Source organism: Pterocles gutturalis, unplaced genomic scaffold, assembly GCF_000699245.1.
Source record: "Pterocles gutturalis isolate BGI_N339 unplaced genomic scaffold, ASM69924v1 scaffold15145, whole genome shotgun sequence".
NCBI classification, from domain to species: Eukaryota; Metazoa; Chordata; class Aves; order Pterocliformes; family Pteroclidae; genus Pterocles; species Pterocles gutturalis.
In genome coordinates this window covers 493-17,774 of record NW_010143650.1, presented here as the reverse complement: position 1 = coordinate 17,774, position 17,282 = coordinate 493, and the positions used below count along the sequence as shown (strand labels likewise).

General features: G+C 35.8%; 1 protein-coding gene across 1 annotated transcript; it reads right to left on the bottom strand.

Moving 5' to 3' along the window:
* Nucleotides 1-934: 934 nt before the first annotated feature.
* On the bottom strand, nucleotides 935-14,742 carry UBA2 (ubiquitin-like modifier activating enzyme 2; the record flags this gene model as incomplete). The annotated part of the gene is made up of 16 exons (XM_010084822.1): nucleotides 935-2,021; nucleotides 3,344-3,480; nucleotides 4,277-4,382; nucleotides 5,005-5,101; nucleotides 5,653-5,808; nucleotides 6,273-6,385; nucleotides 6,482-6,575; nucleotides 7,454-7,614; nucleotides 8,167-8,266; nucleotides 9,123-9,244; nucleotides 11,555-11,622; nucleotides 12,324-12,445; nucleotides 12,608-12,708; nucleotides 13,176-13,240; nucleotides 14,329-14,399; nucleotides 14,659-14,742. Coding segments are annotated over 16 exons (1,779 nt in total), but the record flags the coding sequence as incomplete, so codon positions are not given.
* Nucleotides 14,743-17,282: the final 2,540 nt, after the last annotated feature.

Sequence of the window (17,282 nt, the reverse complement as noted above, 5' to 3'; positions counted from 1 at the left end):
CAATGAGAAGCACATCTTATTTCACAGATAACAAGCTGTTTGACAACTAATTTAATAAACCAATGATTTTATTTTTAGTAAAGCCTAAAAAATGTCAGCTTTAATTTTTAGAAGATGTAATCACAACATATTAAACTCTAGTGCTTCAACTGTTCATGGCAAGAACTATAAAAGCTTCCCATTGTAGCACTGCAAATCCTTTCTGTAACACCTCTTATTTACGCCTTTACCTCTCAGTCTTCACTCATGCTGGCCAAGAAGCAACTAACTTGAAAGGATTTCATTTCACAGTGGAGTATTATGCCTCCAAACAAGCCATTGCATATTACTACCTAAAAGAAGAGATAAAATGTTAATTACATTGTAGAATCATAGCTTTGCACTGTGTTGGCAATTTACCACTGATGAGGAACTGGCTTTTGTATTAGACAGAACCAGATGCAGGAACCAAAACCTAAAAAGGTGCTTGTTGTTTTTTTTTTTGTTTGTTTGTTTATTTTTTAAAATTCTCCTTCTATACAGTTAACATCTTGTTTAAAATTAATTCAGTTTGCAGACTGGAACAGAGTAAATCTTGTCTGCTCAATTCCTCTGTTCCATAAGAGTAACTCTGCCTACTAATTTCTGAACACAAGCAATTTTGGTTCACTACTACAAAGTTGGAAAGCAATTTCAGTACAGGGACATAAATGGCTGATTAATGCATTCTAAGAATCAACACTGATAGTCTTCAGAGCTACCAAAACAGTGAAATGAATGCAGCAGGTTTTAAGACACTGATACTAAACACTGCACTTTCGCCCTATGCACAAAGTGTAATGTATGAAAGCCCAGTACTTGCTTCTTTTTGAAGACATGAGGTGGTGAAAAGCATGCATGTGGTGGTGCAAAAGCTCCAACTGAAGAGGCAAATAACTGATTGTCCAAGAAAAAGAACATTCACAAAAGTTTTATTAAAAAAATTCCCCTTTCACCTCAAACAAGTGAAGCTTAAGTTCTGTACTACTAGGTTATGTTTAGAAAAATGAAAATAATACAGCAATTTTTGAAGGCTATACATTGTAAAATCCCGTAAGTCAGCATGAACTTGGACTGTGCAAGCAAATGTAGCAAGTATTTCAGATGTCATTTATTTGGTCCATCAGATGTACAGTATAGTAGTAGTATCTGAGTTTACAAAACATCAAATATAAATAACCTGAAACTGTAACAATACACAAAAATTTGCTTCTTACATTGACATACCAGGCAGTACGAGCTGAAAAACTTGAGTAAATTAACAGTTTTACAGTAATGTACATAGTGCCAGTTGAAGTTTAAGAACGCTGTTAAAACATGGCACTGATTTGTTTTATTGAATATTCTTCTTTACTTGTTTAGGGTGTGAAAAATGTTCAGGACTAGGCTAAAAATATTTTTCTTCAAGCAAAAAATAAAAATGTATTACTTAAAACTTGGACATCAGATGATGACCTTTTACTAAACAAGAATAATTTTTTTTTTGTGCTACGGAATTATACCTAAAAGGTGTTTACACAAAAATAACATGCTTTTTTCATGACTGTTTAAACGAAAGCTTATCTGTAAGTATTTATAAACTATGTTTCTACTACCTTTAACATATGGCATTAATATGGAAAAACTTCTGAAAGAGTCTATTGAGATAAGAGCTTTATCATTAAGAGAAACAGACACAAATTATTTAATCCAGTGGTTTGGCATTCACTTGGAACAAAGGCCTTAAAATTAGTCTAGTTCTGGACATTTTTCACATCCCAACATAATATGCTGTTACTGTAGTACATTATCTGAAACATTTTGTCAAAGGGTATTGCATGTTCAGTCTAATGCTATAATTTCATCTTGCTCTTCCGTCTTCTCGGTACGCGCTCTCTTTGTACTGACACACTCTTTATCTTCTAGTTTTCTCTTGCGGCTTTTGTTTTCCATATCATCATCAACGTTGCTTGAAGTACTTTCATCTTCAGAATCAACAATGAATAGATCATCTTGATCTGGAGCTGCAAAATAATACGTTTTTAATTCAAATGGATACCATAGTCTACTCTCAAACCAAATTTCATACATAAAAATAAGAATGTCTCTAATACAACAAATACATCTTGGAACATTCTTTATCCATATTTTTTCTCATTCAATTGCAAGAGTATTTTGAATTTATCTGAAATCAACATAAAATAGGCTTTTCACATGGTTATTCCCTCTTCACTAGAGGTGTGGAAAATATTGCAATAACCTAAAAATAAGGGAAATGCATTAGTTAGCACGAGTTTTTTTTGCATGTACAAAATAGAAGAATTGCATGCTATTTCCAGCAGTCCTTGAGAGAAGAACTTCTACACACTGTGTTGTAGTCCAGCCTCTCCTTTCACTAGTGCATTCAACAGCACTCCCACTAGAAGCCATGCTCCATGAGAGAGAGAGAACACGCAAAGAGAGGGAGGAGTGGAAGAGGGAGCAGACTTGAAGAGCTAAAGGACAACAATGGATAATATAAAGAAGGGAAAATACAACCAAACGTGAACTTTTAAGACATCTAGTGGATTTTGTTTGTTTTGAAGTACAAATTCACCATAAAAACTAATTTTATGCTAGTTTTTAAAATATAATTAGAAACCAATTTCAGCAATACTCTTAACATTTCATTTCCCCTGAAACAAGAGGCAAGTGGAAGTGACTACATACTTGGGCACATTATCTTAAATAGGACCATCTGACAAGCAAAGCAACATCATCCAAAAGCATAAGACAGAACTACAGATATCTAACTTACATCTGTCGTAAGTATTCAGACCCATACGCTATATCCTTATAGAACAGTATGACATTTCCAGTACGTTAGCCCTCAGTGCTTAAGCATCCTGTATTATTTAACTTAAAGACATCTTCTTCAATTAACATAATGAAACAAGATCAAAAACATCCACAAAGTAATTTTTAATCTGTAGGGAGAAAGTGACAAATTTGGCTCATTCTTTTTGTCAAGCAATTAGCATGACCATGAGACAGAATGGGTCTAACTTTATTTAAATCATTGTGCAAATGATACACTTAGGCTGAGACCCCACCAAGCCCCTGTGAGTTAAATAATATATTTTCAACCTGTATGTACTGTAAACCTTTGTAACAATCTGAAATGTGATTTTGTAACAATTGTAAATGTGCATTTTTCTGTTTAATATTATATTTATACACAGAGTCAACTTAAATGCCTTTTATTTCATGGCAAAGTTAAATCATAGAACTGAAGACAACTATTTTAATTGGACTGCACTACTGAAAGACTATTTTGTTTTATTTAATATTGATTACTGTTATTTACCTGTTGATGTTGAGGGTTGTGCTCCATCATCACTACCATTGGTAATGTTCTTGGATGTTGGTTCTGATGGTTTAGGGCCAACTTTTTCAGGGGTATCACCAACAACTTCAAATTCTACATCTTTTTCTAGGTCTTCACTGCAGAACAATACATATGCTTTTAAATAATCAGGTGAAATAAAAACTGTCTTTTTCACTGAGAAAATAGGTCATTCTATTATTAGAGCACCATTCTATTATTAGAGACAAAATGAGAAAAACACTAAAAGAGGAAAATCTGTTCAGCCCTCCTTTATAATTTATGCTTTGTTTATTCATAAACACTGTTCCACCCAGTGCCATGACTTAAAATGATTAGGAATAAGAAAATCATTACCTGAGCTTACCTTTCTTCCTCAATGTCACATTCCTATTCTCACTGAAAGTGCAGTGTGTTAATTTACACTGTATATAATATATTACTTATCCAGGGTTAAATACACACCCAACACCCCAATTATTTCAAAGGGACTTCTATTTGCATTGTCGTATCTGAACACAGAGGATCTACTACCCCAGCAGGCTGGGTTTTTTTGCCTTTTTTTCATTTGTTTTGCTTTTTAAACAGTGGTTTCTCACTTGTCTGCCCCAAAAGTAAATTTGGTTTTGCATTCTAGTTTTACGTTGTGTAATGACAAATTATTCAAATAAATTTTTTCAAATTACTGTTGTAAATAATAAAAAAAAAAAATCAACACCACAAGAAACAAAACAAACCCAAAAAAACTAAACTCTATAAATTAATAAAAAAATAATAATTCCTCTTTTACCTCTGTATTTTATTTCTGCAGCTTAATCTTTGAGCTTTATTCATTAATTTAAAATTTTGAGTTGGAATTTCCCTATGGAACTGCTCTACATATATACACAAAATTGATTATGTAAAAATCCTTACCTGTGAAGCACATTGATTAACAGTGTATAGTCCTGGAGGAAATCATCTGCTTGTAGTCGAGTGCCGTTTCGAATTCCAAAGTCTGATAACTTCCTGTGGTTATTTGCTACAAAAACAGTGAAAAACTGCATTCTATACAGCTATTTATATAAAGATCCTTTGCACCTGAATAAATATGATGAAATGAGTACTACAGAAGTTTTATGTAGAAACATAAGATTTAACATTTATGGTCTATATTTAAAGTAAAAGCTGAATTTAAAGCCTATCAGGAATTAATACTTATGTTTGACTTATTTACCCCTCCATGCATCAGGTGCAAGCACTTAACTATTATTACATTTAGGAACATTTTGAAGATAATATTAGTATTACAGTAACGCCTATAAGCATCCTAAAAAGACCACCATCTAACAACAAGAAAATGAACAGAACTTTCAAACAAAGGAGAATAACTGGTGTGCTTTTATAGCTGAATACCTATTCTTGAAAAGAATCCTGACACTCCAGGTGAAAAGTACTTCATATAGGAAATCTGAACTGGACATGCAGGCTTGAGACAATACATTAGCTACTCCCAAGCCACTTAAATACTTGCAAATCCAGTTCCCTTCAAATACTAGCCTTCAGGATGAACACTAGAACATTTGCTGTCCTTCCATTCTGTATATCCTGGTTTCTTCCCTAGTTTTTATCTACTCTTATCTAAAAAGCTTCAGCATGCATACCTTCTGTTTCTCCTTCTTCTGAAGAGATAAGAATAGTTCCTTTTCCATCATCTATTTGTACATCTGGTGCTACCATAGCAAATTTTTCTTTTACTATCTGAAAAGATGAATATGATTTTTTAATCAATATCTGAATTAAAAACACTTATAAAAGAACAAACCTTGAATTACGTTGGTTCTCCTATCCTGGCTCATTTTCAGGCATCTGCTGAAAGCCTATACTTTTTTTTTTTTACTTCCATGAACGAAATAATTATAAACCTACAGGTTCAGACACACTGAAAAATTTTTTACAATACATGTATAAATACATTTGTTTTACAAATCAGGTGTGACTACGCAATTGTTATATGGCCACTGAACTATTCAACTGAAACTCAAATTTAATTTTTTGCTGTTAGACATGAATAGGCTTTAAAACTACGAAAAAGTTACAAAATACAAACATTCTTTCCTAAGATATACAGGCACACGTGAGCAAGAAGCATACTGGCTAAGCTAGCTCTTCTTGTAGCTGAGAGAAATTAAAAATGTAGAGCAAATATAAACAGCTGATGTTCAGTCAAAATATATTGAACAAAAACCTAATTTTAATAATTTACAGTATTAGAATCAAAATGGAAGCTGTAGCCAATATTAAAGATTTACCTTATCCTGGAGTGTTAACACAGTAACTTTGTGTACATTAAGTTTCACAGTCACTTCTGGCTTACTTGCACATACATAACAGTTAGGATTTGGTGGATCCAAAGCACAAGGAACCAATAGCTTCTTTTTGGGATTTGGCTGCTTGTTCAGAAAAATCTTGAAGACAGACAAGAATAAAACAAGTTATTCTGTAAGTAAACACACTTATAAATTGATCCTACAGATCTATTCTCTCGGTCTCACAGGCTGTCCTGTTCCCTAATCCTCTTTGATGTGCCTGCTGATTTAGGAGAAAGTACGTATTATAGCCGGTCCACAATGACACGTGTGCTGACCAGCTATCGCCAAATAGATCTGCAACATGAAACAATCACGTTTCAAGTGATGCCAGTCTGGGTCTCTCTCCTATCCAGCTGCCAATTTTCATTAAATCAGAGGAATTTAATGATCCTTGAGGCTTTCACTTCTCTATTAATTGTGGATGAAAGTTCCCAGCACATGCAGAATCTATTAAAGCAGTAAGAGACAGTAAAACTACACAATAGTCAAAGCAATAGTCAAAATTACTTTTAAAGAAATAATAAATAACAAGAAAGTAAAAGTGTCTTATTCCCACTTACCGTTCTACACTGATCTATTTTTCCTGATAAAATCTTCAAACCCTCCAGCACTATCAGACCAGCTATTACTGCATTAGTAGTAGCTATAGCTGGGATAATATTTCCTGCCATTGCTGCAAAATAAGCAAGAATATGTTGTTCTCAACAGTAAATATAAATGAGAAATTTAATTATTATTTAAATAAAACAATGTTAGATTTTATCCTTACACTTGATATCAAATCTGCTCTTCATATTCATACTGAAAACATGCATCCTGAGGTTCGCAGCAGAAGTGACAAAATCCATTGCAGAAGGGTCATCCTGACAAAAAGTATTTAAAAATCAGATTACTTTTCGGAAAAAGTTTGCAACACATGATTCCTAAAACTTTAAAAACAGAAAGTTTTTATGGTCTGTACAATATTTCATTTCAAAGTCGATATACTTCTTCTTTCAGATAGTATGTTTAGACAGAGTAGTAATACTTTAAATGCACATGTTCAGAAATTGTACTTAGTATTTCAGTAGTGAATTAGTGTATTAATACTAATAAAATTCTTTGTATGTTCAAAATAATGTCCAAATCCTAAATCTTACAATGTTTTGTGCTCAGTTTCAAAAACTGGTGTTTCAGAAGGAACTATTTTTACTAACTGTTGTAATACTATTTTACTATTTTGTCACTCCTGTATTTACAAACAACTTTTTTTTCTTATGACAAATGAAAACTGACTGCAGGAAGATTACACTGTCTCTGGTGCTGAGAAAATTATTTTCTTGTTTTTCTTCAGCAAAACTTGTAACATATCACATACCTATTGTCAGAACTAATTACTATGTACAACTCAGAACTCCATCTACAAACCACCGTATAAGAGCGTATTTTAGAGAAAGCTAAAAATGAAGTTGCATTATTAAAACATTTTTAAAAATAAAATATGACAAATACTTCTGAATTTATGCTTTTTAAAGTTGGTGAATTAAGTTATTTTATATTACAATAGTTAAACCTTACACTTTGAGTTACAAATAGAGTGTTTAAAGTATGTATTTGTTTACATATGGAAAGTTCTTTCAGTGAGATGCCAGATGTTTTTGTTCTAAGTTGTACTATTTTGCAATGAAACTGAATGAGCCCAATTAATAATTATACTACATATGTAGAGTATAACTGGTTCTTATGTATCTGGCAAACTAACCTTATCCCATATAAGCTCTGCTCCATCACCCTTCTCAGCCAGGTGAAGTCTCAGGGTTTCAACACTCTTTGAAAATAAGCGTGCATAGCTCTTTACATCAAGAACCTGCTGATCCTTCAACACTGCAGAGGATTCATTTTGTTGGTCAGATGTGTTTTTGTCTTTGGGAAAAGAAAAAAAAAAAGATCAGAAATACTTATCAATCCCACAAAAGTTCTCTCAAAGAGCTAAGAATTTTCCAATTTCAGCAAAATTAATTTTTTTCTAAATTGAAGGACAATATCCTTAAACTACAGTAGTCCCACCCTTTTGCAACAAATCTGCATTTAAAACTGCAACTGTAGCTATACTTGTATCAATGGCCTAGACATGCACAAATTAAAGCAAATGTAAATTTTCATCAAAACTCAGCTTTCAGAGATAAATGCATTAGTGCTTATGGTAAGGTCTCATAGAATAAGCTGACATGTAAAGTTGTGAAATGTGAATTTTCTACAGCCAATACTGAGTATCTAAAATAACACTGCGAAACAGTTTTAGAAAAACACATTTTCTATATAGAGAAAAATTTTAAATCTTCAAGAATCATAAAGTATTAATGTGTTCATTATCAGTACTCAACTGTGACAGTGAAAAAATATATGTATCACAGATATGCATTAACAAACAGCAGGTACGACTTACAAATGTACAGTGGGAGGAAGGAAAATTACCTTGATTTTGTACCTCAGCCCAGTCCAGTGGCACTGGAGGCTTTCTTTTCCTCCACAGCTTATCCATTGTCAGCAAATATCTAATGTCATCTTTGAAAAGCTAGGAAACATTAAAAAAAAACCCAAACCACATTAAAATGAAAGGAGAAAAAAAGACATACTTTATTTTTACATCTGCTGTGAAATTGAAAAATCAGTACCAGATTTATGAGGTTTTGCTTTTCCTCTTGAAAATATTTTCAACCACATAAATAAAAATCAAACTCCACAGGGGGAAAAAAAAAATCCAAAAAACTTCTTATTCCCCATTCTCTAACACTTATTGCATAAAGCAGACACAGCTCTGTTTAATTTGGGGTAAAGTAAGAAATCAAGAAGCAACAGTCCAAACAATGGGTTCATGTGACTACTGAAACCATCACTACAGCTCTTTGTATATTTTCCCTGAGACATTCTTACTTTCATGCCAATGAATTTCCAAAGTGAAGTTATTATTACCTACCAACATTACATTCCATACCCATTCCCTCTATTTATCCACTTTAGCAACACTTTAGAAGCGAAACTCCTAAACCTGTTTGTATTTTCTTATGCCAGTGCCTGATTATACACAAAAGATAGTCAACTGATAGCTTGTAGGTCCTCAGATTGGTTCTGATTATGCCCAGTGAGACTCCTAGAGAATTCAAGTCTACTTTTTCATATTAAAAGTAATTTGAATTAAGTTTTTTTCTGTACAATATGGACAAGCTGTTTAAGCCCTCTGTACAGACACACAGATGGAATGCCATAAAACAAGCAAGTGTTGCGAAAGACCAACACTACAGCAAAATTGGTGGAAGTCATAACTGCATAGCTGATAGCTAGCATTAAGTGTCCAAACTGTATTTTTGACTTAACTTTAAAGCACCTCATACACTTCAAATAAAGACATTTATTGGTGGTAAAGAAGATACCTTAGTAAAAAGTTTAACTGGATCGTATCCAGTTGATTTAGCCCACTCCTTAGTTGAAACACGTTTAATCTCACCATCTTCATTGGATGCTCGTGCTCTAGCTTCTGCTTCTGCTGGCTCCCCTATTAATAAAGTGTTAACCAATATTTTAATTCAAAAAAAGGAAAATCACATCCAAATATTTCCCCTAGAGTCAATAACCAAAATTATGCAGGGACCATAAAATGGCTTTACTGCGCCCAACAAAAGCTGAATTAGACACAGTGCAACTATTCCTGTTTGCTTCTGCAACTGCAAATTTAATTTAATCACTAATTTAACTTGATGTCACCAAATTCCTTTATTGGCAGAAACAGTGAAAAATCGTTTCCTATTAATTTTCTCCACATAATGTTGTGTTTTCATAAATCTAACCATCTTCTTTTAGTAGCTTCTTTTCCTGGCTGAAGAGTCTTAGTTTGGTTAGAACTTCAACACAAAAGAATCAGCTTTGTACTTCCAGTTATTCCTATACAAAAAAATTCCATGCATACAGATGCTACTCATTTTGTGTTACTTTCCCAGTCACATCCAGCAATTGCCATTGTGATTCCTAAGCAGCAGCAGGTTGATGTTTTCATAAAACTGTCTATTAACATCTGGACTGAATGAGAAAAATCAACTCAGACACCACCACTTTATATGTAAATCTGTCAGTTTCCCACCTTTCACCAATGCATCATTTCATCTTTATCTGCACCAGATCTACCTCATGTCTCATTGCCCAGTCATTATGTATTGTGAAGCGTTCTACTGCTTTTTGCAGTTAGTCCTCATCTTTATTATTCTAAGTGACTTTGCTTAACCATGTATGCTGAACAGCACCGATCCCACCCCCAATCTGAGATGCTCATCTAATCACCATTTATCTCTCACATTTAAGTAGTTTATCCACACCAGGATCTTCATCCTTTTCCTCCCATGGCTACTTAGCTCCTTCAGGTTCCTCACGAAAAGTTCGAGTGCCCCCTGCAGATTCAAACCAGTGTGAACTGGATATCCTCCTCCACGGGACCTGCAGAGCCCTGCAAGGCACCACTTCCCTTTACAAAGGTCGCATCGACTCTTTGCTGATCCTCGATGTACATCTACTGATTCTTTCAGCAGCATTACCGCTATGGACAGTTTGCTCACTACAGACATGAGGCTACAGCTCAGGCCCTCCTATAATTGCCCTGGTACCTTTGTTTAAATAAGTGGCATTGTGTCTGCTACCTTCCAAGTATTCCAGCAGCCGTTGTTTTAAGTGAGTTTACAGGCCACTCTCACAGACTCAGCTATTTCATTCTGCCCTTCCTGCAGGAACAACCTGTTGGGTGATCACTACCTGAAGTTCAGAGAATCTGAAGAGTCAGAGGATCCTCTAAACGCCTTCTCCCAAGTCCATTCATCTATCAAAGGATCCAAAAGAAGCAACAAACAATGATGCTTATTCACCTTCACAGTAACTACAGTTACCGTCCTTAGAGAAAAATACTGAATACCTACAAAAAATATCACTCAAAATAGACATACTTCCTATGTAGATCAACACTGAAGTGTTTCAGGCTAGAAGAGTTCAAACACAATCCCTGTATTTCCTTGCAATCCCTCAGCTAGGAGTGAAAAATGCAGAGTGACTACAAATATCACCCAGTCCTCAGTTCAAAAGAAAGCCTCCCAGCTGCAGGGAAGGAAGTGCTCCGTGCAATCCAAATGTTTAGGGGAAAAAAGGCCACCCTCTGCAGATCAGTTGTATTTGATTTGCACCTCAAGCTCACTTTTCAGTTCAAGTTTCTGCGCACATGGGGAAGACCGTTTGCTGCAGAGGGAACAGGAGTCTCCGAACAGATACAAGCTTATTCATCTAAATCATGTGTCTCACACCTGGATGTGGTAACTGGAACTTTATGATTAGCAAGTGTATTGGTTGCATTCCTCGCTGCTGTTCTACCCCCACTACCTGAAAACAACTGGTGAATGCCAGTGACCCATCTTACACTGTATTAAAAAGTTTTCACAACAGCTGACGTAATTATTTTAATAATGTTTTAGGCTGCCCACAAGGGCCACAGTTCTGACAGGTCAAACTATTAAACTGTTGTAATTTTGAAGAGTATTTTTTGCACATTCTCCATGCAAAAACTTCTGGCATGCACTATGTATCAGGTTAACTACAAAACACTGGAATTGTTTCAAGTATTTAATAAGCGGCAGTATGAGGGAACTAAACTATGCACAGTGTACATGAAGGTCCGGAAAGGCAACTACTGCTAACACACTCTAAATGGAATCCTCTTAAAAGAGAATGGAGCTGAACTCTCTAACCTTAAGAAATGTACAGAATCAAGTCATAATCTCTAAAATAGAACATTTCAGTAACAGAGTAAGCTACCAGCTTATATCACACTCACAGGCAGCTTCAGGATCAGCTCTGTCAGGAGAGACTTCTTGATCAGCATCTTCTTCTCCAAACAACTGGCTATATAATAATTAAGAACAACAGCACAGCACTAGTATTTCATCATATATGGTTATATATATGGTATATATATGGTTAAAGACTGAAATATTTGCTTATGGATATATATCTACTTTAGAATTCTTGCTATCAGAGTGACACTTCATGCACTGCTTTTTAAATTGTTGGGATTCATCACACATGGATTTAACACTGACAACACAAAATGTCCAATGCAAAAAAGAATTTAGCAAAAGAGTCCTGTATAACTCACCCAACAGTTCACCTAGCCTTATATTTATATTGCAGTACTGAATGCATTGCTTATAACCTTCACAGACCCAGAAAACTTTACATCTGTTAATGCATGCATTAAACTGAAAAATGTGTTAACTTCACACAAAGCTGAAGAATAAAGTAACCTCAACTACACTGCTGTGCCAAACCGCTCTGACAGATTTTCTGTGATATTAGAGCAAGGCCTAAGTACTAACGAACCTTCTGTCTTTATATTAAAAGAAAAAAAAAAAACCTACCTCAAAAAACCCACCCCAAAACCTGGATCAAAGGAGGTTTTCACTATGATCCACATTCATTAAAAAAAACCCCCAACCAAACCAATCCAAAAAACCAAGCACGTGTCCACTTTATTATCTCTCTGTAGGTTTAGAAACCAAACAGTGAACCACAGTATCTCTTTTATTTTTAAAAAAATCACTTACTTGAACAAATACTTAGCCCACACAATGCAATGGATAGGTTCCGATGGCGTATTTCGGATTGTGCAGCCTGGAAAAGTCTTCTGAGTTGGTTTAGGATGACATTCATAACATTCTGTCACTCCCTAGTGAAAAGTGAAATATTTACTTGTCACACTGTGAAGGCTACTGACAGTACATGCTATTACCAGATGAACTGTAACTGTATCTCAAAACACCCAACTCCCTGTTGTCCAAAATAGCCGATGATTTAAACTTAAAGCTACAACAGTAATACACAACCTAACCTTTTTAATAACTGTTACTTGTCCAAGGTAGCCTGCAGTTCCACTCTCTATAAGAGGAACATCAGCAGCCAGACACATCCTGTTCACATGGTTACGGGCAGCTGCAAATCAAGAATTTTTAAAGAAAAATTTGAATAATTAGGAAGAAAAAACTTTTACTTCTCCAAATTCAAACTAGCCTCCTATGCAAACATTTATCCTTAATTCCTTATTTCATTACAGAGCACTACACCTTTTTCATAAAGTCAATTTTCCAATTACCACAAAATATATCGACACTACTAAATATAGCAAACTTAACTGAATGAAGTTACATATGTGCACACAATGCTCATCAGTTCCCATAAAGCAGCAACACAGCAATTAATGTTTACTTTCAAACCTAGCTACCCTGTCAAGTTTCTAGTGAAGCACACAAGCATTAGTCAAACCACAGATGGGTTAAGAGGATACTTGTTATTTAACTGACATTGCAGAAGTATGAAGAGTAGAACGCATTAAAGTTCTGTTTCTATGAACAAGCAACAGGACTTTCATCTTGAATATAAAATCATAGTGAAAACGTCACCTCTATTATCCAGAGCATTCATAACCAACGTAAACTGGCGGAAGAACTCTACGTTATAGTCAGGGCTACAGAAAAGAAAAACAATACTCAAAATGGCATATCAAAGTTGTTGGTTATTATGCCACAACAGAAACTATACACATGCAAAGGGTGGATGTGTGATAAGTTACATGTATGATAAATTTACTGCTACCCTTTAACTGCCCCATTTGTCTTCTGCCCATTTTAAAGCCAGGTGAAAGCATGAATTTTTATTCTGTTGGAAGGAACCTATAGCAATTAGTACTGATTTGACCAATGAAACAGGCAGACAACGAAAAAGTCATTATACTGCTCTGACCTAATGAGTAAATTGTCTGATGTGTGGTAACTGACCATCAGCTGAGGCTAAAATGCGCACACTGTAATTACCATAGCTCACCAGACTGCTGGTAATTCATTATACTGCGATAGCTCAATTGGTTTTGATTGTGCCTCCGTGCCCTCAGGAGCCAAGACATGGGATTTTAAAATCTTGACACTTGAGTATCTTTACATTGCATTTCTCTGATTTAAAGAATAAGATGTCAAAGAAGAGTAAAGAGGAAACAGGATTAACAGTTTTACAGTTTCAGGAGAAGGATGCAATGAATCAGTGTTTCAGTGGCTAGTAGCAACATGATTTTTAAGAAACTGGACAAGTATAAATTAAAACATGGGAAAGAGCTAATGAAAATCTACATAATCTTGCACTCATTGGTTATGGATCATAAAGACTAAATTTTAACCATTCTGGACATATATAAATAATACTCCACTACCTACACACATATAAAGGACAGTTTTTTATCATGGACTCAACGTTCACATTTATTTTAATGTAATTATTGCTCAAGACATCAGGGCATCCTCACAATGTAGAAATTTATATAGTAAATGTTGCTAATAAAATTAAAAATAGACACAAGAAAATGACTACAGCTTACTACCAGCGCTTTAGAAAACTCATGCAAAATCCACACTCCCACTCAGGTGTGTGGAAGCCCCATATTTACAGCTATTTCTTCTTTCTGCAGTAGCTTTGTAAAATACATTAAAGCACACCATTGTAGCATTTAAATAACACAGTACTTGCAAATCAAAACATGTAATTAGAGCTTAAAAACAAACATACTTCATGATGCTATCATGGTAAGCTATAATATTAGCTTCTGGATAAAACTGTAACACGCTTTCCTTGGCAACCTAGAAATAAAAAAACAAAACACAAAAACAAAAACACCACTTATTATTTCTTCCTTCCTTCTAAAGATAGACTCGATACCAGTTGAGTATCGAGCAAGTTAACTACCTTAACAGATTTAAATACTTTTATAATGAAATGTTGTGGATAGCCATGATCAACCAACCAACACTTACCTCTTCACAGTATAAGCAAAATTGTGACATTTCTAACACTGTCCATAAAAATAATACTAAGACTTTACCTTTGACTTTTCCTCACCTGTGATTTTGATCTTCCAACATGTTTCTTTTGAAACAAAAACTGCCTGTTGAGATTGCTGACATCAATAGTATCCAAATCAATCTGTAAACACACAAGAGAAGCCATTTCACTTTTATAGAAATAAAAGGTACAAAATCATTAACAGAGTTTGAAGCAAATGCAATTGACCAAAACGCATACACTTCACAAACCCTTTTTCAGACCTGCATACACCTGCACTACAGCAACTGTAGAGGCCCAAGTGATCACTAATCATCTTCAGGAATCCATACATTTTAAATAATTACTAACAGTGGAGCCATATGTCAAAGCTTACGGGCTACGTGACAACAAACTTTCTGAAGAAAGAGTTCCTACTAAAAGCACGTGTGAATTTTGAGATACACATGCTCAGTAGTTAGTAGAAGGTCAATAACTGATTGTCCTGTTTACCACAGAATACAGATTTTAGTGAGAATTATCAGGAGCACAGTGCACAAACTCAGAGGAGATACTGCAGCGATCAGTCTAGATAGGTCCAGTCAGACTCTACACGGGACTAACCACCCCAAATGCTGTCTCCCTACCACGCTTCCCTAAGGTCCAAAAAAAGCTACTCAGCACACTAATTAGTACTCATACTTTATATTTGAACACGGCTTTGAGCAACTGAATCAGTAAACTGAGGGCTGGCACTGTCATTAATTCATACACTGCAGGGCAAAAGCTTTTACTGTTTGTCACCAGGACTAACTGCTTAAGTGCATAGTACAAAATTATTAAGTCTACTTACAAAAAAAAGATACAATCACGCAATCAAGGTGTTTAAAAACCATATACCACAGAACACCCATGATGTACAAATTCAAAGGATGCCATGACTGTAACTCCCCTAACCATGTTTCCATTTAATAATATACGCACACGAACATCGTAATTTCAAATGTCTTTACCCCCGACCACAAGAATTAAGAGGATTTAATTAGAACTTTGAGATTTATTCTTACCTTTGTTGCCACTACTTTCCCTTGAATTAAACAGTTTCACTGATCAACCACTCTTTTTAGAATTTCTCTCCTGTCCTTAACATTTTTAACTAGGAGGGGAGTGAGACAATTTTTCTGAGCCTCATAGATATTTCTCCCAAATTCTCATAGATAATACTGACATACTCAACTATATGGAGGGTGCTATTCGACTTACTGTGCAGCATAAAGGCTAAACATTACCTACTGAGGGTGTTCTCATATGCTTTTATTAACCAACCTTGAATAATGAAAAAGATACAGAATCACAAAATGGTTTGGGTCGGGAGGGACCTTAAAGATCATCTAGTTCCACCCCCCTGCCATGGGCAGGGACACCTCCCACTAGCCCAGGTTGCCCAAAGCCTCATCCAGCCTGGCCTTGAACCCCTCCAGGGATGGGGCATCCACAGCTTCTCTGGGTAACCTGGGCCAGTGCCTCACCACCCTCACAGGAAAAAAAATTCTTCCTAATATCTAGTCTAAATCTGTCTTCTTAAAGTTTAAATCCATTACCGCTTGTCCTGTCACTGCCTGCCCTTGTAAAAAGTCCCTCCCCATCTCTCCTGTAGCCCCACTCAGGTACTGGACGGCTGCTATATGGTCCCCCCGGAGCCTTTTCTCCAGACTGAAGCCCTCTGACAATCTTCATGGCTCTCCTCTGGACCCACTCCAACAGCTTGACGCCCTGCTTTTGTTGGCGGGCCCAGGGCTGGTACTCTTTTTTTTGGGGGGCCCAGTACTGCAGGTGGGGCCTCACAAGAGCAGAGTAGAGGGGGAGAAACACTGCCCTCAACCTGCTGCTAATGCTTCTTTTGATGCAGCCCAGAATCTGGTTGGCCTTCTGGGCCACAAGAACGTGATCCAGAACCATAAAGTGATCTAGAATGTAGTCTAGAACCAGAAAGCAATCTAGAACCAGATGTAGAACATAAGAGGTGATTTAGAATGCAGTCTAGAACCATAGGATGATCTAGAACCAACAAGTGAGCTAGAACCTGACCTAGAGCCACAAAGCAAGCTAGAACATAGTCCAGAACAATAAAGTGAGCTAGAATGTAGTCTAGAACCACCTTCCTGCCAAAAAAACCCCTCAACTCCACGCATTGCAGGCTCATGCGCAGTTTTTCATCTACCAACACCCCCAAGTCCTCCTCCTCAGGGCTGCTCTCAAGCCACTCTCCGCCCAGCCTGTATTTGTGCTTGAGATTGCCTCGACCCACGTGCAGGACCTTTCACCCGGCTGTGCTACACACTTCTCATTGATGATCCTCTGCATGTGAGATCTAAGCTCCAAGAGTAAACTTCCCGTTTTCTGAAGTGAATATTTTTAATTTAAGGATTAACTTTTAATACACTAAGAACTGTAACAGCTAAAGAGTTTTATTTAAACACTAAATAAAAGCACCTGTGGATGCGGAACAAAGATAAAATATACAATATTTTAGAAATGTATTATAAAGCAGAGATTGTTAACCTTTATTGCCCATGGTATGCTAGTAACTACCTATGGTCTTGTATCTTTCCATGAAAGTGGTATTTGCATGAAAACACATTTCTGCCTCCTTTCCTTTCTCACAAGGCACGCTCAGAAAGCTTGCTTAGTCCAAAGCAAAA